General features: G+C 43.1%; 1 protein-coding gene across 1 annotated transcript in view; it reads left to right on the top strand.

Annotated features, from left to right (window-relative positions):
• Positions 1-15,529, top strand: part of LOC126234344 (esterase E4-like) — a 60,638-nt gene extending 45,109 nt beyond the window's left edge. Inside the window, exon 10 of the mRNA XM_049943030.1 lies at positions 15,105-15,529. Coding sequence (XP_049798987.1) covers positions 15,105-15,279 — 175 coding nt within the window. The 3' untranslated portion in view covers positions 15,280-15,529. The remainder of the gene's footprint in view (positions 1-15,104) is intronic.
• The last annotated feature ends 10,198 nt before the right edge of the window (positions 15,530-25,727 follow it).

Below are 25,727 nucleotides of genomic sequence, written 5' to 3'. Positions count from 1 at the left end.
AGCGGTCAGAGATTAATTTTCTAATTTCACTCAAAAAGCGATAGACAGCCCTTGTATTAAGTTCATGGCATTCGCCTCAATAAGCTGTAACTACCATCATCCATAGAGAGACAAGTGTTTTTACTGTTGGTTACAAACTAGGTCCTTGGACTTCGCGTTTTCTTTTCATTCAACGTGCTCGTAGTCGCCGATATCACGTGAACCCACATGTTCGTACAGCGTCTTGTATCTGCACCGAACTTGGTTCCAGTTCATTTCGAAGCATCGCAACTTCTGTACTGTATTCTGAAGTTTCCCCAAACAGATCCAGAAAATGTCTTGTCACTGACGAACCTTGTCCAGCTAATAATAATAATAATAACAGTTTCGTCTGGCTGGTATTTAGATTGGATGCGGCTTCAGTGACTTGAACGCCCCTAATCTACCCCAGTGTTCCGAAATGGGACCTACAGTCTAACGCGGAACGCCAACCACGTGTCGTTCCTGATAACTTCACACATTGTCGAGAGGTGAAGGCTAGACTGAAAATTTCCGTGGTCCGACCGGGATTCGATGCCGTAACTCTTGGGACTCCAGTACGCGCTTTATCAATAGACCACTAAGTTCGATGGTGAATCTAACGGCAAGGCAGGCACCAATACAAACTAAAAACGCCGTGTTCAAAGAGTAATAAAAATTTTTATCAATACACAACGACCATCATTTTTCAAATCTCTCGTTCCTCACTAAACTGGCCGTGGCGCTACTCGTTAAAATAAAATAGAGACACCCTTCTAATTAAAATTTCTGTTACCTTCAGGCGAACTAGAGCAAAGAAGGGCAGGAGATTATTAGACTTTAATGTCCCGTCGACGACGGGGTCATTAGTGACCAAACACAAACTGGGAAGGGGAAGGATGGCTATTCAAAGGAAATATGCCGGCAATTTCCCTTTATGTTGGCACACCACGGAGAAACAAAATCTGAATGGCGTATCGGCGGTTTTAGTTAGCGTCACTCCGAATAAGAGTTCAATGTCTTATTTTTGTATCATCTTGCTCTGTAGCGAAGAAGATACCAGGAAGAAAAATCTATTCCTATAGGACTTTTTGTTACAGGTCGTTAGCTTATTTGAAAAATATTTTGGGCGTCAGTTTGCCAGCATGTGTCCTGACCAACTCCAGAGCTCAGCTCTATGCCTCTGCACCTTCGTAACGGTGATTTGGTTACCAATGAACGCTTGCCAGTCGATAGGCAGAGAGCGAAATCAGATCGCATGCAAAGAAAAAACAACTTCTAATGTCCAAGTTTTAACAGTAAATTACCGAAGCATTTGTTACAAGGTGCCTCAATTTGTTGCCCTCCAGGAAAGGTGCCGCGCTAAAATTGTACTCGGTACCGAGAACTTGATGAAACCCGAAGAAGAAAGCTCCGAAATTTAACGCTGCATGAAATGCATATCGAAGAAACAGGTTATTCGTCATAGGAGTGGGAGTGTACAGTCCATTCGACAAGAATATCGTGTCTATCGAGATCGAAACTGAGTCCAACAGTTAAGTTACGTGCTCTCGAATAACTAGTCTAGGTGATCTCAAGTTACACATCGAATGTTTTTATCAACCACCCGATTCCGCTACACTGTAGAAACATTCAAAAAGTATACGCATGAAATCAGGCAAAATTACTCTGCGGTGAAGCCGGCCGGTGTTGCCGAGCGGTTCTAGGCGCTTCAGTCCGGAACCGCACTGCTGCTACGGTCGCAGGTTCGAATCCTTACTCGGGCATGGATGTGTGGGATGTCCTTAGGTTAGTTAGGTTTAAGTAGTTCTAAGTTCTAGGGGACTGATGACATCAGAAGTTAAGTCCCATAGTGCTCAGAGCCATTTGAACTGCGGGGAGAAGTCATGTGATATCTCCCAATACAGTGTCGGACTTCCTTTTGCCTGGTGTACTGCAGCAGCTCGACGTGGCACGGACTCAACAAGTCGTTGAAAGTCCCCTGCACATATATTGAACCAAGCTGCCTTTATAGCCGTCCATTATTGCGAAAGTGTTGCCGGTGCGGAAGTTTTTGCACGTACTGACCTCTCGATTGTGTCCCATAAATGTTCGATGGGATTCATGTCGGGCGACCAGGGTGACCAAATCATACCCTCGAATTGTCCAGAATGCAACTCAAACCAATCGCGAATAGTTGCGACCCGGTGACATGGCGCGTTGCCACACATAAAAATTCATCATTGTTTGAAACATGAAGTCCTGAATGGCCGAACATAGTCAATTCCAGTGAATGTTCGATTCAATTAGACCAGTCCATTTCACGCAAACACATCGCACACCATTATGAAGCTACCACCAGCCTGCACAGTGCCTTCTTGACAACTTGGGTCCATGGTTTCGTAGGGTCTCGGCTCCACTTCCACCATACCATCAGCTCTTACTAACTGAAACCGGAACTAATCTGAACAGGCCACGGTTTTCCAGATGCCTAGCGTCCAACTGATATGGTTGATTGGCTGCTGCCATAGCCCATCAAGGCTAAATTTCACCGCACTGTCTTAACGGGTGTGTTCGTCGTACGTCCCAAATCGATTTTTGCAGTTATTTCACAGTGTTGCTTGTCTGTTAGCATTGACAACTAAACGCAAACACAGTTATTCTCGGTCGTTCACTGAGGGCCTTCGGCTACTGCGTGTCCGTTTTGAGAAGTAATGCTTGAAATTTGGTATTCTCGGCACACTTTTGACTCTGTGGATCTCGGCATATTGAATTCCCCAACGATGTCCGAAATGGAATGTCCCATGTGTGCAGCTCCAACTACCATTCCACGTTCACAGTCTGTTAGTTCCCGTCGTACGGGCATAATCACGTCGGAAAACTTTTTATTGAATCACCTGAGTACAAATGATAGATGCGCCAATGCACTGCGGATTTATATCTTGTAAACGCAACACTACCGCCATCCGTATATGTGCATATCGCTGTACCATGACCTTTATCACCTCAGCACAATTGAAGGCGACTTGAACGTACCGAGTATAGACTGCGACGTATATGGATTTACTGCAGGTGGTGCGGAGAGATAGTCTTTTGAATATCTCTGATTCGAATACTGTTTCGAGCAGCTAATTCGACAGACCGCACGCAATGAAAATATTTTGGATCTTGTTGCCACAAACAGGCCTGAATTTATCTACAGAGTCGGTTAAGAGACAGGTATTAATGAGAGTGTTATAATCACAGCGACGACTATTAGTAAAGTTAATAAATCCATCGAGTAGGCTATGAGATTTTTATGCTGGAACGAGCAAATAAGCATCCTATTTAAAAAAAGAGTGGTCATCATTAATTCCAGTATGATGGACGTAGAGGAATTCTGAGCAAATTTTAAACTGACTCTAAATTGCGTTTTCGAGAAGTCTGTGCTGAATAAGTGGATTATGGACGAAAAAGACCTTCCATAGTTTAATAACAAAATTCTGAAAAATGCTAAAAAACACAAATTCTTGCACTCTTACTTATAAACATCGCAGATATTTCGACAAACAAAATTTAATAAAAATTCGTTCGTTTTAAAAAGAACATTGCGTGAAGCATACAAGTTCTACTGTCATTCGTTGGAGTAAGATTTTGCCGAGAATCCGAGAAAATTCTGGTCCTGCATAACATCGCTAAACGGATTGATGACTTCTGTTCAGGCACTTTCAGACAAATTACACATGGTCATAGAATACGGCAAAATAAAAGCCGAAGTTTTAAATTTGGCGTTTAAGAAATCACTCACACAGAAGGATCGTGCAGAAATACGGTAGTTCTGACCGTCTCACACACGCTAGCTTCGAGGACATGGAAACAGTCTTCTGTGGGCTTGAGAAGCAACTGAAAGAGCTGAAAACAAATAAGTCACCATTTCCTGATGTAATCCCAATTCGGCTGTACAGAGAGTGCTGCACCGTATTGACCCCGTACTTAGCCTGTATTTATCGCGAACCTATCGCCCATCGGAGAGTCACGAGTCTCCGGAAAAAGCGCAGGTGACTCCTTTTGTATAAGAAGGGTAAGAGAACGAATCAGCTAGGTTACAAACCGGTAACGATTTCATCTGTCTGCTGCAGAGTTCTTGAGCATATCCTGAGCTCGAATGTAACAAATTTCCTTGGAACAGAAAAACTTCTTTCAACAGATCATCGCGGACTTACAAGGCTTCACTCGTGCGGACCTCAGCTTGCCCTTTTCTCGCACGATATCCTGCAATCCGTGGATGAAGAGCAAGGGGAAGATTCAATACCCGCAGATTTCCGGAAAATCATTTTGCACCGTGCGTCACTGCGCCCTGTGAACGAATATTGTCAGATAGGTGAGTCACTTGAGAACGTTTCAAGCATAGAATCCAGTAAGCTGTCGTGGTCGATAGTTGTTCATCAGAAACAAAGGTATCGTCAGCAGTGCCTCAGGGAAGGTTATAGGACCGCTCTTGTTCTCCGAACACGTAAAGGATCTCACGGGCAAGGTGAGCAGCAGCACGAGTGTGTTTGCTGACGACGCTGCAGTATTGTGAAAGTGTCATCGTTGAACAACTACAGAAGATACAAGATGACGGACAAAGTTTCTATTTCGTGAGATAAATCGCAGCTTGCCTTAAATGTAGAAAAATGAAAGTTAATGCAGATGAGCAGAGAAAAACAATCCTGTAACTTCCAAATACAGTCACGACGTTTAAATACTAGGTGAGTTGTAAAGCGATATGAATTAGAAGGAATACGTAAGATCGGCAGCTGGGAAGATAAATGCCCAGCTTCGTTTTCTTGAGAGAATTCTCGGAAACTGTAGCTCATATATAATGGAGATAGTGTATAGAACACTAGTGCGACCCATTATTGAAAACTACTCGAGTCTTTGGGATCCTCACCAGGTCAGATTAAAGGATGATATCGAAGCAGTTCAGAGGCGAGTTGCTAGCTTTGTTACCGCTAGGTTTGGTCAACAACCAAATATTATGGAGATCTTCTTCAACTCAAATGGAAATCCCTGGTGAGAAGACGACATACTTTTCAGGAAAAACTACTGAGGCAATTTAGAAAATAGGAACGTGCGACTGACTTCTGAACGTTTTTACTGCCAGTAACGTACATTTTCGATAAAGAATGCGAAGATAAGCTAAGAGAAGATAGGGCTTATACGGAGGCATCCAGACAGCCTTTCTTCCTTGGTTGCACTTGTAATCTCTTGCCGCAGGGGAGTGTCGTAGGACCGTTGCCACTCACAATATATATAAATTACCTTGTGGGTAACATCGGAAGCTCACTGAGGCTATTTGCGGATGATGTTGTAGTACATCGAGAGGTTGTAACAACTGAAAATTGTACTGAAATGCAGGACGATCTGCAACGAATTGGCGCATGGTGCAGGAAATGGCAATTGAATCTCAATGTAGACAAGTGTAATGTGCTGCGAATACATAGAAAGAAAGAGCCTTTATCATTTAGCTACAATATAGCAGGTCAGCAACTGGAAGCAGTTAATTCCATAAATTATCTGGGAGTAGGCATTAGGAGTGATTTAAAATGGAATGATCATATAAAGTTGATCGTCGGTAAAGCAGATGCCGGACTGAGGAAATGCAGTCCGAAAACAAAGGAAGTAGGTTACAGTACACTTGTTCGCCCACTGCTTGAATACTGCCCACCGGTGTGGGATCCGTACCAGATAGGGTTGATAGAAGAGATAGAGACAGGATCATTTAGTAATCGCGAAAGCAATACGGAGATGATAGATAAACTCCAGTGGAAGACTCTGCAAGAGAGACGCTCAGTAGCTCGGTACGGGCTTTTGTTGAAGTTTCGAGAACTTACCTTCACCCCCCCCCCCCACACCCCCCATGAACCATGGACCTTGCCGTTGGTGGGGAGGTTTGCGTGCCTCAACGATACAGATAGCCGTACCGTAGGTGCAACCACAACGGAGAGGTATCTGTTGAGAAGCCAGACAAACGCGTCGTTCCTGAATAGGGGCAGCAGCCTCTTCAGTAGTTGCAGGGGCAACAGTCTGGATGATTGACTGATCTGGCCTTGTAACATTAACCAAAACGGCCTTGCTGTTGTGGTACAGCGAACGGCTGAAAGCAAGGGGAAACTACAGCCGTAATTTTTCCCGAGGGCATGCAGGTTTACTGTATGGTTGAATGATGATGGCGTCCTCTTGGGTAAAATATTCCGGAGGTAAAATAGTCCCCCATTCGGATCTCCGGGCGGGGATTACTCAAGAGGACGTCGTTATCAGGAGAAAGAAAACTGGCATTCTACGGATCGGAGCGTGGAATGTCAGATCCCTTAATCGGGCAGGCAGGTTAGAAAATTTAAAAAGGGAAATGGATAGGTTAAAGTTAGATATAGTGGGAATTAGTGACGTTCGGTGGCAGGAGGAACAAGACTTCTGGTCAGGTGAATACAGGGTTATAAATACAAAGCCAAATAGGGGTAATGCAGGAGTAGGTTTAATAATGAATAAAAAAATAGGAATCCGGGTAAGCTACTACAAACAGCATAGTGAACGTATTATAGTGGCCAAGATAGACACGAAGCCCATGCCTACTACAGTAATACAAGTTTATATGCCAACTAGCTCTGCAGATGACGAAGAAATTGAAGAAATGTATGATGCGATAAAAGAAATTATTCAGGTAGTGAAGGGAGACGAAAATTTAATAGCCATGGGTGACTGGAATTCGACAGTAGGAAAAGGGAGAGAAGGAAACATAGTAGGTGAATATGGATTGGGGCTAAGAAATGAAAGAGGAAGCCGCCTGGTAGAATTTTGCACAGAGCATAACTTAATCATAGCTAACACTTGGTTCAAGAATCATGAAAGAAGGTTGTATACATGGAAGAACCCTGGCGATACTAAAAGGTTTCACATAGATTATATAATGGTAAGACAGAGATTTAGGAACCAGATTTTAAATTGTAAGACATTTCCAGGGGCAGATGTGGACTCCGACCACAATCTATTGGTTATGACCTGTAGATTAAAACTGAAGAAACTGCAAAAAGCTGGGAATTTAAGGAGATGGGACCTTGATAAACTGACTAAACCAGAGGTTATACAGAGTTTCAGGGAGAGCATAAGGGAACAATTGACAGGAATGGGGGAAAGAAATACAATAGAAGAAGAATGGGTAGCTCTGAGAGATGAAGTAGTGAAGGCAGCAGAGGATAAAGTAGGTAAAAAGACGCGGGCTAATAGAAATTCTTGGGTAACAGAAGAGATATTGAATTTAATTGATGAAAGGAGAAAATATAAAAATGCAGTAAATGAAGCAGGCAAAAAGGAATACAGACGTCTCAAAAATGAGATCGACAGGAAGTGCAAAATGGCTAAGCAGGGATGGATAGAGGACAAATGTAAGGATGTAGAGGCTTATCTCACTAGGGGTAAGCTAGATACTGCCTACAGGAAAATTAAAGAGACCTTTGGAGAAAAGAGAACCACTTGCATGAACATCAAGAGCTCAGATGGAAACCCAGTTCTAAGCAAACAAGGGAAAGCAGAAAGGTGGAAGGAGTATATAGAGGGTCTATACAAGGGCGATGTACTTGAGGACAATATTATGGAAATGGAAGAGGAGGTAGATAAAGATGAAATGGGAAATACGATACTGCGTGAAGAGTTTGACAGAGCACTGAAAGACCTGAGTCGAAACAAGGCCCCGTGAGTAGACAACATTCCATTAGAACTACTGATGGCCTTGGGAGAGCCAGTCCTGACAAAACTCTACCATCTGGTGAGCAAGATGTATGAAACAGGCGAAATACCCTCAGACTTCAAGAAGAATACAATAATTCCAATCCCAAAGAAAGCAGATGTTGACAGATGTGAAAATTACCGAACTATCAGTTTAAAAAGTCACAGCTGCAAAATACTAACGCGAATTCTTTACAGACGAATGGAAAAACTAGTAGAAGCCGAACTCGGACAAGATCAGTTTGGATTCCGTAGAAATGTTGGAACACGTGAGGCAATACTGACGATACGACTTATCTTAGAAGCTAGATTAAGGAAGGGCAAACCTACGTTTCTAGCATATGTAGACGTAGAGAAAGCTTTTGACAATGTTGACTGGAATACTCTCTTTCAAATTCTGAAGCTGGCAGGGGTGAAGTACAGGGAGCGAAAGGCTATTTACAATTTGTATAGAAACCAGATGGCACTTATAAGAGTCGAGGGACATGAAAGGGAAGCAGTGGTTGGGAAGGGAGTGAGACAGGGTTGTAGCATATCCCCGATGTTATTCAGCCTGTATATTGAGCAAGAAGTAAAGGATACAAAAGAAAAATTCGGAGTAGGAATTAAAATCCATGGAAAAGAAATAAAAACTTTGAGATTCGCCGATGACATTGTAATTCTGACAGAGACAGCAAAGGACTTGGAAGAGCAGTTGAACGGAATGGACAGTGTCTTGAAAGGAGGATATAAGATGAACATCAACAAAAGCAAAACGACGATAATGGAATGTAGTAGAATTAAGTCGGGTGATGCTGAGGGAATTAGATTTGGAAATAAGACACTTAAAGTAGTAAAGGAGTTTTGCTATTTGAGGAGCAAAATAACTGATGATGGTCGAAGTAGAGAGGATATAAAATGTAGACTGGCAATGGCAAGGAAAGCGTTTCTGAAGAAGAGAAGTCATTTCTGAAAGTATTTGTATGGAGTGTAGCCATGTATGGAAGTGAAACATGGACGATAAATAGTTTGGACAAGAAGAGAATAGAAGCTTTCGAAATGTGGTGCTACAGAAGAATGCTGAAGATTAGATGGGTAGATCACATAACTAATGAGGAAGTATTGAATAGGATTGGGGAGAAGAGAAGTTTGTGGCACAACTTGACTAGAAGAAGGGATCGGTTGGTAGGACATGTTCTGAGGCATCAAGGGATCACCAATTTAGTATTGGAGGGCAGCGTGGAGGGTAAAAATCGTAGAGGGAGACCAAGAGATGAATACACTAAGCAGATTCAGAAGGATGTAGCTTGCAGTAGGTACATGGAGATGAAGAAGCTTGCACAGGATAGAGTAGCATGGAGAGCTGCATCAAACCAGTCTCAGGACTGAAGACCACCACAACAACAACAACCTTCACCGAGGAGTCAAGCAGTATATTGCTCCCTCCTACGTACATCTCGCGAAGAGACCATGAGGATAAAATCAGAGAGATTAGAGCCCACACAGAGGCATACCGACAATCTTTCTTTCCACGAACAATACGAGACTGGAATAGAACGGTGAACCGATAGAGGTACTCAAGGTACCCTCCGCCACACACCGTCAGGTGGCTTGCGGAGTATGGATGTAGATGTAGATCTACCCCGCCCCTCCTTCCTACTTGCAGCTATTGTCCACATTAGTCTTTTACGAAGATCTGAGAGGAGCGAAGATTACATTAAGCTTGTTAGTTCACTTATCTTTTCTTGCAGAGTTGGTTCCAATTCTTCTTGTCTAGGGCTCTGATTCTGATTCCTGAAGCTGAAAATGTCACATTTTAGATCCTCACGGTTGGATTGATCTAAATAAATTTGAAAATTGTTGTTGCAGAATTTTTGTTGTTACGTTAATATATTTTGTCACATTATAGTATATCATACAGTCTTTTGATTTTTTACTTTAACAAAGCCGAAATTACATTGTTAGCACAAAATACAAAAATAGGCTCGCTAACATCAGAGGCATACTTACTACTATCTCACTCAGCGGAAATAATATTCCGAAGGATTTACAATTTTTCTTGACAAATGAATTTCTATTAGTTTATGTTACATAATTATTTACGATTATTATTTCACAAATGAATCCCGAAATAAACATAGTAACCAGCACAGTATTGCGTAATTGATAACAGAAGTTTTAAGTGTGCCAATAGTTCGTAATTTCAAATATTTCTACAAAATAATTTTAACTGTACATTCAGAACTAGTACTTATCCGTTATAACATCGAAAATAAATTTTAGCTTGAAATATAGTGTACTATGTGTAAAATTGTATGCAAGTTTTCAGAAAAACAGCTGAGTAATATTGACGTGTCCAAAACTCGAAAATGGTACTGGTATCGACAACTAATGTTGAGGAAAAGTAATGCTAGAGGAGCGTGTCCCGTTACACATTCTCGAATGGATGGTTCAAATGGCTCTGAGCACTATGCGACTTAACTTCTGAGGTCATCAGTCGCCTAGAACTTAGAACTAATTAAACCTAACTAACCTAAGGACATCACACACATCCATGCCCGAGACAGGATTCGAAACTGCGACCGTAGTCTCGAGTGGAATAGGAAAGAAAATGACTAGAAGTACGACGATATTGCACTCTCTTTGTTACTATCAGTTCCTTTTGACATGAATGCAAAGCAACAGGAACTGCGGCGATTACAGCCGTTATGAAATACATTAGATGTATTCGCAATTGCGAATACGGACAACCATCAGCTGTAGAATGGAATGACGACAGTGAAAACTTGAGCAGGACCGCTCGACTCGAGCCTGGATTTCTCGTTTATCACGAACGGTCATCTTACCATTGGTCTATCCGTACACGACTCACGGCCATACCAAAACTTCCATCATCGAGCATGCGTCTACAACCTGTACTCGTACATCCACTTTGTATATTCCCGTACAGATGAGACATGAAAGTCGCTTGTTTGGTGTCGGCGGATAAATACGGTATTTCAGGCCTGTGTTGCTTTGAATTACGATGAATGCATATAGAAAGGAATATATTTAATGTATTTCATAACGTCTGTACTAGCCGCAGTGCCTGACCCTTCAGACATGCGTGCATGTCTAAGGGAACTTTGTATCGTCATTCAGAATAACACAGGCATTGCAATATCGTATTTATCCGCCGACACTTGACAAGCGTACCTGTACGGGGATATACATAATGGTGTACGGGTACGGATTGTAGACGTTTAGTTGACGACATGTGGAAGTCTGGGTCTGGCCGTGAGTCGTACACGGGCAGTTAAATGGGAAGGAAATGAAATGAAATGATCGTATGGCATTGTTGGCCGGGAGGCCCCATTCGGGGAAGTTCGGCCGCCGTATTGCAAGTTCTTTTAGTTGACGCCACATCGGCGACTTGCGCGTCAATGATGATGAAAATGATGATGAAGGACACACAACACAACCTGCCGGGAATCGAACCCGGGCCCCCAGCGTGGTAGACGATAACGCTACCGCTACGCTACGGAGGCGGACAATGGGAAGGAGACAGCTCGCAATAAGCGGGAAATCCGGGTTCGAGTCCTAATCCAGCACAAATTTTCGTTCTCATCTTTCCTTTCTACGGCTGACGGTTGTCCGAGTTCGCAGTTGCGAATACATTTAATGTATGACTAGAAGTGGTACAATGCACCCTTCGCCATGCACCGTATGAAGATGTGCGGAGTATGTATCCTGTCATTCGAAAAAATTTCGAGAGTGGATTAATAACAAAATACAATTTAATGCTTCAGGTGTTCTGCAGAGTAACTCCTCAGTTGTGTACAATACGCAGAACTTACATACAGCCATGAGAAAATGTCAGTGAAGTCCTTCTTCCGGATGTCGTTCTACTTAAGCATCTCTTTGACTTGAATGTCGGTTATGCCATGAAAGCGTAGACCGTTCATGCGAATGTTTGCACTTTCTCATTCATGACAGTTTCTGCACTTTGTCGTGTTGTGCTAAGTTCGTAATCATGACATCAAGTCTTGTCATCCACGGTAGTTTTTCCGGAAAAGATCTGTTCGCGCTTTGCATTTCGATCAAGCCGTAGTTAGGCGTACAACCTCCGCTTTCATTTTTTTTTTTTTCGGGATTCAAAGTGTGCGGGACAAACTTGGCACACACTTTTCTCCTAGTGAGTATACTCTGGAGAATATCTCGATCATTCCATTGAGATACGATGCCCAATATGGTTTGTGACGCAACAACGTTGGCTACGGTCGCCCGTCCAATACTTAACACTGCCTGCTCACAACTCACTGGTCGATTGCTGATTTGCTGTTTACAGTAAGTTAGTTCAAGCTGCCAGTGTAGTTACTGCGGCTGAGTCGCTTATACTCTAGAAATAAAACCTGTCTCTGGGCTTTTTGGACGGACGGTGTATGTAGATTAAAATCGTACACATGACGTAGGTCAAGGTTCTATTGCTTTCTTTCTATAAAGAATGAAACACACACTCTGAAGTACCCTATAATCCATCTACACACATCAAAAAAAGTTTTGCATCACCTCGGTTCCGAAAATTCCGGAACTTGTACAGAAAATTGTAACAGAGATCAACATAAACATTATTCCCGCCCTTTTTATTGCTCATGAAAACCACACATTGCATGTTATACCACCATACAGCGAGGCCTTCAGAGGTGGTGGTCCAGATTGCTGCACACACCGATACCTCTAATACCCAGTAGCGTGTCCTCTTGCATTGACGTATGCCTGTACTCGTCGTGGCATACTATCCACAAGTTCATCAAGGCGCTGTTGGTACAGATTGTCCCACTCCTCAACGGCGATTCGGCGTAGATCCCTCAGAGTAGTTGGTGGGTCACGACGTCCAGAAACAGCCCTTTTCAATCTATACCAGCCATGTTCGATAGGATTCATGTCTGGAGAACATGCTGGCCACTCTCGTCGATTAATGTCGTTATCCTGAAGGAAGTCATTCACAAGATGTGCACGATGGGGGCGCGAATTGTCGTCCATGGAGACGAACGCCTTACCAATATGCTGCCGATGTGGCTGCGCTATCGGTCGGAGGATGGCATTCACGTATCGTACAGCCGTTACGGCGCCTTCCATGACCACCAGCGGTGTACGTCAGCCCCACATAATGCCACCCCAAAACAGCAGGGAACCTCCACCTTGCTGCGGTCACTGGACAGTGTGTCTAAGGCGTTCAGCCTGACTGGCTTGCTTCCAAACAAGTCTGCGACGATTATCTGGTTGAAGGCATATGCGACACTCATCGGTGAAGAGAATGTGATGCCAATCCTGAGCGGTTCATTCGGCATGTTTTTGGGTCCATCTGTACCGCGCTGCATGGTGTCGTGGTTGCAAAGATGGACCTCGCCATGGACGTCGGGAGTGAAGTTGCGTATCATGCAGCCTATTGCGCACAGTTTGAGTCGTAACACGACGTTCTGTGGCTGCACGAAAAGTATTGTTCAACATGGTGGCGTTGCTGCCAGGGTTCCTCTGACCCTTAATCCATAAGTAGCGGTCATCCTCTGCAGTAGTAATCCTTGGGCGGCCTGAACGAGGCATGGCATCGACAGTCCCGCACAAAGTAACAATGCGGACGCGATCGAATTGCGGAATTGACCGTCTAGGCATGGTTGAACTACAGACGACACGGGCCGTGTACGTCCTTCCTGGTGGAATGACTGTAACTGATCGGCTGTCGGACCCCCTCCGTCTAATAGGCCCTGCTCATGCACGGTTGTTTACATCTTTGGGCGGGTTTAGTGACATCGCTGAACAGTCAGAGGGACTGTGTCTGTGATACAATATCCACAGTCAACGTCTATCTTCAGGAGTTCTGGGAACCGGGGTGATGCAAAACCTTTTTTGATGTGTTTATTAAGGTTTATAACATATAGCTGAAGTCCTAGGCTAGAGTCGAGACAAACCTCAGTTTGATAAACCGTACTGAAAGCTTACAAATGTGTCGAAGATACTCCCATGAGTTAGTCTGTCATCTTAGTTCGAAGAAGTGGAAATCAACATCACAATCAGTATCATTATGGATATATATCTATGCGGTTCGTCTCAAACCAATAAATAGTATCCGTGCACGAAATAATAGTTTTAGATTTATAAAGAAACGGAAGAGTCAATACGTGGAAGTACCTAGAAGAACACTTATCCCTTTTACGGCAGTAAGGCCACGCTCACCTTCTGTGACAAAGGGCTGTTCTACAGTTCAGTAGCCGGCCGAAGTGGCCACGCGGTTCTGGCGCTGCAGTCTGGAACCGCGAGACCGCTACGGTCGCAGGTTCGAATCCTGCCTCGGGCATGGATGTGTGTGATGTCCTTAGGTTAGTTAGGTTTAACTAGTTCTAAGTTCTAGGGGACTAATGACCTCAGCAGTTGAGTCCCATAGTGCTCAGAGCCATTTGAACCATTTACAGTTCAGTAAACATGCCACAGGGCACAATTATCACACACCATAAAGACAAACTGAGAATTGGGACTACGCGGCAAAATTGTCGTAAGATCAAAAATGTGTGCCCATAAGGTTACCCTCGAACAACTAATACATTTTCACTACCTCAGATACGATATAATCAAAAATTGTTCTAAGAAAACTAAAAACAAACTGACTAACGTTTGAGCTGTATGGTGAAGACTTACAAAGGGTGACACTGTACAAAAGTAGCACAAAGCTTATAAACGTGTGCTCAGCCTACATTTTTGGATGTTAATGAAACTTGTATAAGAAAACAAGGATACAAGTTGAATTCTAGTGACTAAATTAAATTTGTAAGGAAGTGCACGAGCTGTGCGAAATAATATATTGCTTGAGAACTTTATAATAAAGAAGACAGGAATGTGTATGAAAACGCATTGGAAAAGAAAGTTTAACATCTGTTAGATTTGATCCTTGCTGGTGGAAACTATGAATGAATAAGTGAGGGAAAGTGAGGAACATGGAAGAAAAAGTGAGTAAATGCAATAGGACGGGGATCAGTGCTTAATCGTGGATGAAGATGATGATGATGACAAAGACGATGTCGGTTTACCGCGAGTTGAATATAGTAGCAAAAACTATACTAGCTATATCACCTCTTTCTTAATCTTTGGAGCTGAGCAACCAGACGTGAGTATTTAGACGTTTTCTGTATAGAGCTACTTTCAGAATCAAATGATCCATATTAAGCACGCTACAGCTTTAGTTTGCTAAGAAGTTTAATGTACGTGAAATAACAATGCCTGAAGATACACTACCGATCTGGAGAGAAGGTGCCTTCAATGACTTTGTGAAATTTGTGTTTTTCCTTTTATTTAAACGTACTTCATATAAACATAATTACCTCTAGAGATGTAGATTGAAATGTACTACAACACTCATTTCTGTTGTTCCACAGTAATCCGATACCAGAGAGTTCGCAGCTCCTAGACAATGTTCAGTGGCCGCCCATGAAGCCGGACAACCTGACGTACCTGGACATAGGTTCAGAGCTGCAGGTCAAACAGGGTCTGTACCAGGACCGCATGGAGCTCTGGGACAGCCTGTTTCCGTTTTCTACCGGCGGGGAGTAAAATAGTGGTATCAGTGAAATCTGTGTAACTTAATACTCAAAATGCTCAGAAAAAGTGCCAGCGAAGAAAATTGATAGATATCAGACTATAGACAATATTTAATTTAAGGAATATAAAATGTTGTGCCAAATATGACTCTGTAATGCGTGTTTGTACTCGCTTATTTTAAAAATTTTGTATGTACTTTGCTTCTATTTTTGAGTGTGTAGTGAACAGTGAAGGTCAATTAAAAATACTCTGTAAAGAATTTTCCAGCTTTAGTTACTTTAATTGTTTGAAATCCCTTCCTCTGTAGCGTAAACTAACCTATTCAGTACTGTACATTCAATAAATTCTCCATGGAACGGAAGTTTGTCATTATTCTGAATATTCACTTTACTAAAATATAACATACAAGTAGCTAACTGTCTTGAAATTGCCTTCGTTGTCTTCTTATAGAAGGATGATAATGACGCAGGTTTGGGTTGTACAACGGATGTCCACTGATGCTTGGATTCTGAAAGTCTGGAGAATCACTATAAACAAAATAAAAAATTTCTGCACTTTGAATATTTGTAATTTAGGTTTAACAAAATCCAACATTCATTCACTTTCACGAGTTATCAGTTCCAACTGCAACGTGTGCTTTCCACAGCATCAAAAACCACGAATGTCTCCATTATTCCCCAATTTCCCGCCAAGTGTTCAGAAAGTAGAAGTACGAAGATAACATTTAAAGCAAACGAGTTTACATCGTTGTCAAAGACATTAACTGATAAGAATCCAGCAACACTTGGTAGATTTAAATTTAAGGATTTTTATGTTAAACCTTCAAACCTTACATCGAGGTGACAAGTCAGGGGATACCTTCTAATTATCGTGTCAGACCTCTTCTGCCCGGCGTAGTGCATGAAGTCGACGTGGCACGGCCTCAACAAGTCATTGAAAGTCCCCTGCAGAAATAATGAGCCATGCCGCCTCTATAGCCGTTCATAATTGCGAAAGTGTTGCCAGAGCAGGATTTTGCACACGAACTAACCTCTACATTATGTTCCATAAATGTTCGATGGGATTCATGTCGGGCGATCTAGGTGGCCAAATCATGCACTCGGATACAGCTGTGGCCCGGTGTCACCGCGCATTGTCATCCATAAAAATTCTATCATTTTTGGGAACATGAAGTTCATCAATGGCTACAAATGGTCTCCAGGCAGCTGAACAAAGCAACTTCCAGTCAATGATACGTTCAGCTTGACCAGAGGGCCCAGTCCAGTCCATGTAAACACGGCCCCCATCATTATGGAGCCATCACCAGCTTGCACAGCGCCTTGTTGAGAACTTGGGTCCTTGCCTTTGTGGGGTTTGCGCCACAATCTAACCTTATCGAAATCAGGGCTTATCTGACAAGGCCACGGTTTTCCAGTCGTCTAGGGTCCAACCGATATGGTCACGAGCCCAGGGGAGGAGCTACAGGCGACGCCGTGCTGTTAGGAAAGGCACTCGCGTCGGTCGTCTGCTCCCATAGCCCATTAACGCCAAATTTCGCCGCACTGTCCTAATGGATACGTTCATCGTACGCCCCACATTGATTTCTGCGGTTATTTCACCCAGTGTTACTTATCTGTCAGCCCTGACAACTGTATGCAAATGCCGCTGCTCTCGGTCATTAAGCGAAAGCCGTACGCCACTGCGTTGTCCGTGTTTGGAGGTAATGGCAGAAATTTGATATCCTCGGCACACACGCTTGACACTGGGGATCTCGGAGTACTGAATTCCCTAACGATTTCCGAAACAGAATGTTCCATGCGTGTAGCTCCAACTACCATTCCGCATTCAAAGTCTATTAATTCCCATTGTGCGGCCACAATCACGTCGGTAAACATTTTCTCATCAATCACCTATGACAACTCTACCAATTCACTGTCCTTTTATACATTTTGTACCCGATACTACCGACATCTGTAAATGTGCATATCGCTGTCCCACGACTTTTGTCACTTCAGTGTATTCTAAACATATAAGTTGTAAATAATAATTACATCTGAAATAATGAATTTTAGCTGATATAGTTTTAGACGAACATTTAAACTCACAAAATGAAATTTCCGACACCCAATGGTATCAAAGGATTCTGAACACGTCCCAGTCTTCATTACATCACAGTAACCCAGATGAATGGCGCCCATACCCGGGAGCAAGGTGTCCTGCACTTCTCCCCCCCCCCCACCCCTCCCCACCCCCCACCCCCCACGCCCACCTAGCTCTCACGGGAAGGAAAAAGTAAAGCATAGTCAAGATTTTTCCTTTCAAGAAAGTAATTGAAAATCGGTATCACTCAAGTTTTTAACAGCATTGGAACTGAAAATTTCTGACGGCTACTTACAAGTTGCCACTCGTCTTCCAGAATATTAAAAATACCCCATACCCCCAGGTCTAGCTCCCCCCTCCCCCATCCCTTTGTCTACAAAATATCATTTGACTGCCCTCAACTGAGATCACAAACACGAATTTGATCCCTGGCATTGGATGCTGGTATAGTCTTTCGGATCATAGTTCTAGAAGAAATTGGCATCACGTGAATTTCACAATCCTGGATATGAAAGATGGTTTCATATAATTAATGACCACCGGACTGTGCGTCTGTCAGCTGGTGACTTACAGTTTTTTGAAATTGCTGCCTTATTAGTCGCACATCAATAGTGCAGGATAGTGTATGAAGTGACATGGTAATTAATTACTTTACATCAAGGACTATATAATTCAATACAAGTGTCACAGCTGTCATTTTTAAAAAGTTACTGGAGTATTTTTGGAGCAATCATTAGCATAATGTAAGAGACAAAGGAGCCTTAGGAAGAGTTATTGTTTGTTAGCTTTCAGCTACTTGTGAAATATTTTGAAGGAAGTTATCCATTGCTGTGGTACCTGACGCCAAATGTGGCGTATTGAAACTCAGCGAGAACTTTCCAAATGATTTATTTGTTTCCACTACAACGCTTCGTTCCCCTCGGTCTGTGTCACAGGGCCCGCAATGCCGAGGAAGCACTCCAGCGGCCTGTGCAATGCAGTGCTGTGTTGTGCCGGCCTTGGCCAGCCCGCTGAGTTCCGATGATGTCAGGATGGCTGCGCTAGCAGGCCGACTCAGTGGCCACCATCCCCGGCTGCACTGCTCCTCCAGGAGCTGTAGGCTGGCCCCGCTGCTGCTTCTTCCTCACTGGCGTAGCTGAGAATGTGGCGGCAAAGACCGCCCGCGATCCAGTGTCCGTATCTGCGGCCCTCGCCTCGGAAGTGTGCAGTGTGTGTCAGGAGCTTAGACAACTGTCTGCGGTAGTGAGCTAAAGAGTGGCCCGCCGCTGGCTGGCTGCGGACCCAGCGTCGGCCTCAGAGGGTCGAACCAACGACCCACCGTGGACTGGGGACTCTGTCACCCCATCTGTTGCTGCTTATAGCCCAGCAGTGTGACACGCCCCACCATCCAGCAGAGCTGTCACACTTGAATGAATCTCATTAGAAAACTGCACATATTTATACTTGCCTGTGCGCTTCTGTTTTGCCAAGCGCACTGGTTCGCATCACGTACGTGTAACAATTAGATTGGCCAGTGGCCCCCTTCTGCCTGTGACTTGCGCCATGGAAACTGCTGTGTGTGCCCTCTCCGGCAGTTCTTTGCCCCTGTGGCCTCTATCTGCCTTCGCAACTGCTGGTATGCGTAACTTACTGCAATCCAGCCTGCACCTGGCTGTAACTCACGCTCCGAATATTGCACAAAATTAAATTTCCCTCTCCTAAATGGTGGTGCCTCTACACCATTTATCAGTTGACTCGAAGGTAATTGCATGACAAATACAAGACAAAGAGATAGAGAGACCTTTGTAATCCACATTTAAAGAAGTTTCATTTGTACACAGAAGCGCCAAAGAAACTAGTATACTTATGCGTATTCAAATACTGAGATATGTAAACAGCCAGAATATGGCGCTGCAGTCGACAACGTCTCTATAAGATAAGTGTCTGGCGCAGTTGTTAGATCGGTTACTGCTGCTTCAATGGCAGTTTTCAAGATTTAAGAGAGTCTGAACGTGGTGTTATAGTCGGCTCACGAGCGATAGGACACAGCATCTCCAAGGTAGCGATGAAGTGGGGATTTTCCCCGTACGACCTTTCCACGAGTGTACCGTGAATATCAGGAATCCAGTAAAACATCAAATCTCCGACATTGCTGCGGCCGGAAAATGATCCTGCATGAACGGGACCAACGACGACTGAAGAGAATCGTTCAACGTGACAGAAGTGCAACCCTTCTGCAAATTGCTGCAGATTTAAATGCTGGGCCACCAACAAGTGTCAGCGTGCGAACCATTCAACGAAACATCATGGATATGGGCTTTCGGAGCCGCAGGCCCACTTGTGTACCTGTGATGACTGCACGACACAAAGCTTTTGCCTCGCCTGGGCCCGTCAACACTGACATTGGACTGTTGATGACTGGTAACATGTTGCCTGGTCGGACGAGTCTCGTTTCAAATTGTATCAAGTGGGTGGACGTGTACAGGTATAGAGACAATCTCCTGAGTACTTGGATTCAGGAGATTGTCTCTATACCCCTTCCTCTGTAGCGTAAACTAACTTATTCAGTATTGTACACTCAATAAATTCTCCATGAAACCGACTTTTGTCATTTCAGCAGGTAACCGTTCGAGCTGGTGGAGGTTCTGAAGTGGTGTGGGCGTGTGCAGTTGGAGTGATGTGGAACCCCTGATACATCTATGTGACACGTACGTAATCATCCTATATGATCACCTGCATCCGTTCATGTCCACTGTGCATCCCTACGGACTTGGACAATTCCAGCAGTACAATGCGACACCCCACATGCCTAGAATTGCTGCAGAGTGCCTCCAGGAACACTTCTCTAAGTGAAAGCACTTCCGTTGGCCACCAAACTCTCCAGACATGAACATTATTGAGCATATCTGGGATGCCTTTCAACGTGCTGTTCAGAAGAGATCTCCTTCTCATACTGTTAGGGATATATGGACAGCCCTCCACGATTCACGAAGTCGGTTTCTTCCAGCACTACTTCAAACGTTAGTGGAGTCAACGCCACGTCGTGTTGCGGCATTTCTGCGTGCTTGCGCAAGCCCTACACGACATTAGGCAGGTGTACCAGTTTATTTGGCTCTTCAGTGTAATTACTTCGCTTCTGACGAAGCAGTAACTTCTTAAAAAAAGCACCTACCCACATAATGGGCGTCGAGAAGATCCAAGTGAGTTAGCTGGGTTTCGAATAATTTCGTCATTCCCTCATTTCTGGGATTTGTCCAAGTGCGATTTTCCATATCCAAACTTCGGACTTGGAGGGAAGAAATTAATTCTCAATGTAGAGATTATTGGTAAACGAATATTGAGCTCAGCTGAAAAAAAACTTTTTTCTGATTAAAAAAAATGAAATCTTTCTAAATCGGATGCTTTTGAACATTATCTCAAGGATAAATTATTGTTCTTGAAATATAGAATATTAAGGCTACATTACGTTTTCTTTAACAATTTGCCGTCTTGAGGATTTACACCGTAACTTTGGAGCGCAAGTAACAGTCGACAACACGAAAAACGCTGCCAGTATCTTTCTGTCTGTACTAGAGGTCCCTAAAGTGGCCGATATCGACCCCTAGAGGGTGATAAGCTCTACAGTGGTAGGTTAATGCAAGAGGGTATATCTCGAAGCTAAGTAGTTGTTTGAAAATGAAAACATCCGTGAATTTTCGAAGAGTAACAATATTGCCACTAAATATTCCAAGCTCAGATCATAAGACGAACCGTTCCTATCTGCATTCGCAACCTCATATATGATTGGCGCTGGTTTAGGCAGGCGAACGTAATTTTGACAAAACAGGAGAACAGCTTGAATTTGAAAAACCGTGGTGACTTTTGACTAAAACTTACAGTTTTCAACTGAATATGTATTATGATACCTATGATTTAAGAACTATAAGCTATTTCCATCCATAAACAATTCTGTTATGTTTCAGGATTATAATAACAGTGTAAAATATCCCCTTTTTCTGTTAATGTTATTGGGTGGATTTTATAAGATATACAGGGTGAGTCACTAACTATTGTGACGTAGAATAACTTCGAAAGTATGATAGTAGCTGAAAAGTTTGTAGGACAATTGTTGCATGGGACAACGGGAACCATAATATGACGTTGGTTTTTGTTGATAGGTAGGGTCACTTCAGATATATGAAGGTCAACTTTGTTTTTTTATGTGGGATGCTATAGTTTGATACTTATTTTCTAATAGCGGCTATCGAGACGAATCCAATGATGTGTAACGCTTAAAGGTCAACGAAGGTCACAAAGGTGGCATGAACGTCCATTTACAGAAGGTGTTCGAAGTGATGACCATTGGCCGGCCGCGGTGGTCTCGCGGTTCTAGGCGCGCAGTCCGGAACCGTGCGACTGCTACGGTCGCAGGTTCGAATCCTGCCTCGGGCATGGATGTGTGTGATGTCCTTAGGTTAGTTAGGTTTAAGTAGTTCTACGTTCTAGGGGACTTATGACCACAGCAGTTGAGTCCCATAGTGCTCAGAGCCATTTGAACCATTTTTTTGATGACCATTGGTATCAATGCAGTGCTGCAATCTTCTGATCATGGGCTGAGTGGTATTCCTTACCACTTCGGCTATAATCGAAGCACATCCTATGATAATTCTCTCTCGTATATCGTTCAAACAGTAAATATTCGCCGAATATGGCGTATCCATCTAACATGCCATTGACATGTAAACACCACTCGACGGTTTCGCAATACAACATTAATAAGAATGGTAAGACTAGTATCGTCTAATCAAGCGAATGTGAATGATTTATTCCTTCGAATAACAAGTCTATATGCTTCTCGTTTACGGAGAATGCTAACAAAATTCAGTAAGAGCTAGAGACTTATACGCTGCAAGATATCCTCAACTTACTGACTCTACACGCCGTACATTTAAAAATATGTGTACGATAAATTGAGAACAACTGAATCTTTAACGCATCGGAATCATATCCGGCAAATGAAAGTTACCTACGAGGAAACGGAAGTCGGTACCCTTGCCACTGTGGTTCGAGATCCTTGTGTTTCTCGCAATTCTCGTCAAATCGCAAGGGAATCTGGATCGAGCCAGAGTAGTGTTGTTCGTGTTCTGCATCGCCATAAATATCATCCTTACCATATCAGTCTTCACCAAGAATTAACTGGTGCGGATTGTACGCGTCGCACTGAATTCTGCCGATTGGTTCGACTTCAGATTCAGAGGCATGTCACATTTACTAATTCGATCTTTTTTTGACGAGGCTGCATTCACGAACAATGGAAATGTTAATTTGCATAACATGCATTATTGGGCAACTGAAAATCCATGTTGGCTGCAGCAAGTTGCACACCAATAACCGTGGTCGGTACATGTATGACGCGGGATTCTGGAGGACAGAACCATAGGCCCTTATTTCATCCAAGAAAATCTTAATGGTAGGAAGTACATCACATTCCTGCAAGAAACATTAGGTGTGTTATTGGAAGAAATACCTTTAGGAACAAGGAACAGAATGTGGTATCATTACGATGGGTGTCCGGTACATTTTTCGCTGATGGCTAGAAATGAGTTGCAGAGACAATTCCCAAATCGTTGGATTGGACGCGGATGAGATATGTCGTGGCCGGTTCGTTCGCCAGACTTGACGCCTCTGGATTTTTTCTTGTGGGGATTAGTAAATGACATTGTTTACAAAGATGTTCCAACTACACCTGAAGATATGCGAGAGAGAATTGTCATAGCATGTGCTTCGATAAGTGCCGAAGTGATAAGGATTACCACTCAATCCATGATAAGAAGATTGCAGCACTGCATTGATACCAATGGTCATCACTTCGAACACCTTCTGTAAATGGACGTTCATGCCACCTTTGTGACTTTCGTTGACCTTCAAAGACGTTAAGACCATACTGTTACACATCACGGGATTCGTCTCGACAGCCGCTATCAGAAAATAAGTACCAAACTGTATCATCCCATCTAAAAATAAAAAATAAAAAAAGTTGAGTTTCATATCTCTGAAGTGACCCCACCTAGCAACAAAAAACCAACGTCATATTATGGCCCCCGTTGTCCCATGTAACTTTTTGCCCAACAAAATTTTCAGCTCCTGTCATACTTTCGGAGTTATTCTTGGTGACTCACCCTGTAGAAACTGTAAATTACTTTGTTGGGTTGCTATACAGGTCTCCTTACTGCTTAACATCAGAAATGCAAGCAATGGTTTAATGTTTTTGTTAAATACTTAATCTTGGGGTCGGTCGATAAGAAGGCGAATATCCTATGAAAGGATCGACGGGATAGACGGTTTGGAAACAGTTGATCTACATTTATAAAGGAAGACGGAGAAGAGACAACTAAGACATCTTAAACTGAACGCCTAGAGGTTACTGTGAATAGTGACAGGTAAGTTAGACCCAATAAGTACATTCGTGGAGAAACGAACAATATTTCAGTACCAATTGTCAAACTTTGTGAACTACTGCAACGTGAGTACATTCTTCACGAATAATACTGTTAGTAAACAGTGATGAGAACGCTTTACCACTACCTGCGCTCTACTAGCATCGGCAGTTATCGCGGTACAAGCGTTCGTCGATAAAGGCCACAGATAAACGCTCTTGTCCTTGTGTCTTTCGCGACGTACGTATCTTACGGTTTATTTCTTCGATACTTCCACCGCTTTCTTTCAACGAAATGGTGATTAATTCCGCCACCATTTTGGAACAGGAATCACAAATCACTAACTACTTTAATCCTTTCCGTCCAAACAGGACTCGAATGCTTGAGGAAATATTTTTTTTAACGTTTCCTTTGTGATAAGTCATACTACGCAGTCATTTCGTGAAATATACCCGTGTTGTAGGCCCCTGTACAATACTCGTTCATATTTTTGCGCATATTTGAGCTCATACCAAGTGCGATCAACCTGTAAGACTCCCGTGTTCTCCAGCTCATTCTCACGTACGTATATCGTCAATTTTTTCTAAATTTTCGCATAATATATGTACATTATGTGCCCCAAAATAATCGTTGGATATTTGCGTAATGTCTAATAAAGCTTTTCTGAATTTATCGTACAGTTTTGTTTTTTACGTCTAAAAGTGGTCCAAATATGGCACGAATGTAATCAACGGTCTAGGCTACCGACAGCTTGTTCCCAGAACGTTTATTTCGCTTTTACTTTGCCGGCCGGTGTGGCCGAGCGGTTCCAGGCGCTTCAGTCTGGAACATCGCGACCGCTACGGTCGCAGGTTCGAATCCTGCGTCAGGCGTGGATGTGTGTGCTGTCCTTCGGTTAGTCAGGTTTAAGTAGTTCTAAGTTCTAGGGGACTGATGACCCCAGATGTTAAGTCCCATAGTGCTCAGAGCCTTTTGAGCCATTTTTGATTTTACTTTCTTTTGAAATCACCGCTTACGACCATATTGTCACCTTACATCCTAACCTAGACGGTGGGCTATGCTACAGATCAGTGTGTCAAGGCAACCATGATTTTAGGAAAAGAGAGCATATCACACTCTAGCCTGGCCATGCCATTCACGTTTAGCAGACGGTCATACAGTATTGCTGAGCGCGTTTTCTTAAGATAACGTTTTTTTTTTTTTAATTTGATGTTCGACCTTATCGACTTGAATGAAACGTAATACGAGTACTTTAAAATGACGTACAAAGAAATTATTCCCGGATCAAATTACCACCTTGTCTTCACCAACTGAAAAACAACAGAAATGTTGTTAGAATGTCCACATTATAAGTTAAAACATAGCGTTTAATTGACGCATAGCAGGCGTAGCAACGTCTTGCTATTACTGATTAAACTGTCATTTACAGAACTTAACACGATCTGCGGCACTCCACCAGCTGAATCTAGTCTGTAAGAAATGCAGTACAAAAATGCAAAATCAAAGGAGAAAATTCACGTTTATCAATGGTACGAGTAATTTTGTTTGATGTCCTCCTTCATGCTGCAACGGTCAGCTCTAAAGTGTATTGTGCTACCCACATGAAATTGAGGAAACTACTTCGGCGTGTTTGCCGCCACAAAAATGCAAACGAACTTCTCCTTCGTGACAACGCAAAGCCTCACACAAGTCTGCGCATCCCAGAGGTCCTCACAAAACTTCATTGGACTGTTCTCCCTGAACCACCCTACAACCCCTTTCTCGCACCTTCCGACATCCATCTGTTTAGCCCAATGAAGGATGCGCTTCGCGGGAAGCAGTGCGTTGATGATAAGGTTGTTATTGATGCAGAAAGACGTTGGTTCCGACGTCGAAAAGTAGAGTGGTACTATGCAGGCATACTACGGACCTTCCTAGTAAGGTGGCGAATTGCTGTCGCATTGAAAGGAGATTATGTTGAAAAATAGAGTGTTGTAGTCAAAAGAG

Source organism: Schistocerca nitens, chromosome 2 (genome assembly GCF_023898315.1).
Source record: "Schistocerca nitens isolate TAMUIC-IGC-003100 chromosome 2, iqSchNite1.1, whole genome shotgun sequence".
NCBI lineage: Eukaryota > Metazoa > Arthropoda > Insecta > Orthoptera > Acrididae > Schistocerca > Schistocerca nitens.
This window is presented reverse-complemented; position numbering and strand designations above follow the sequence as displayed.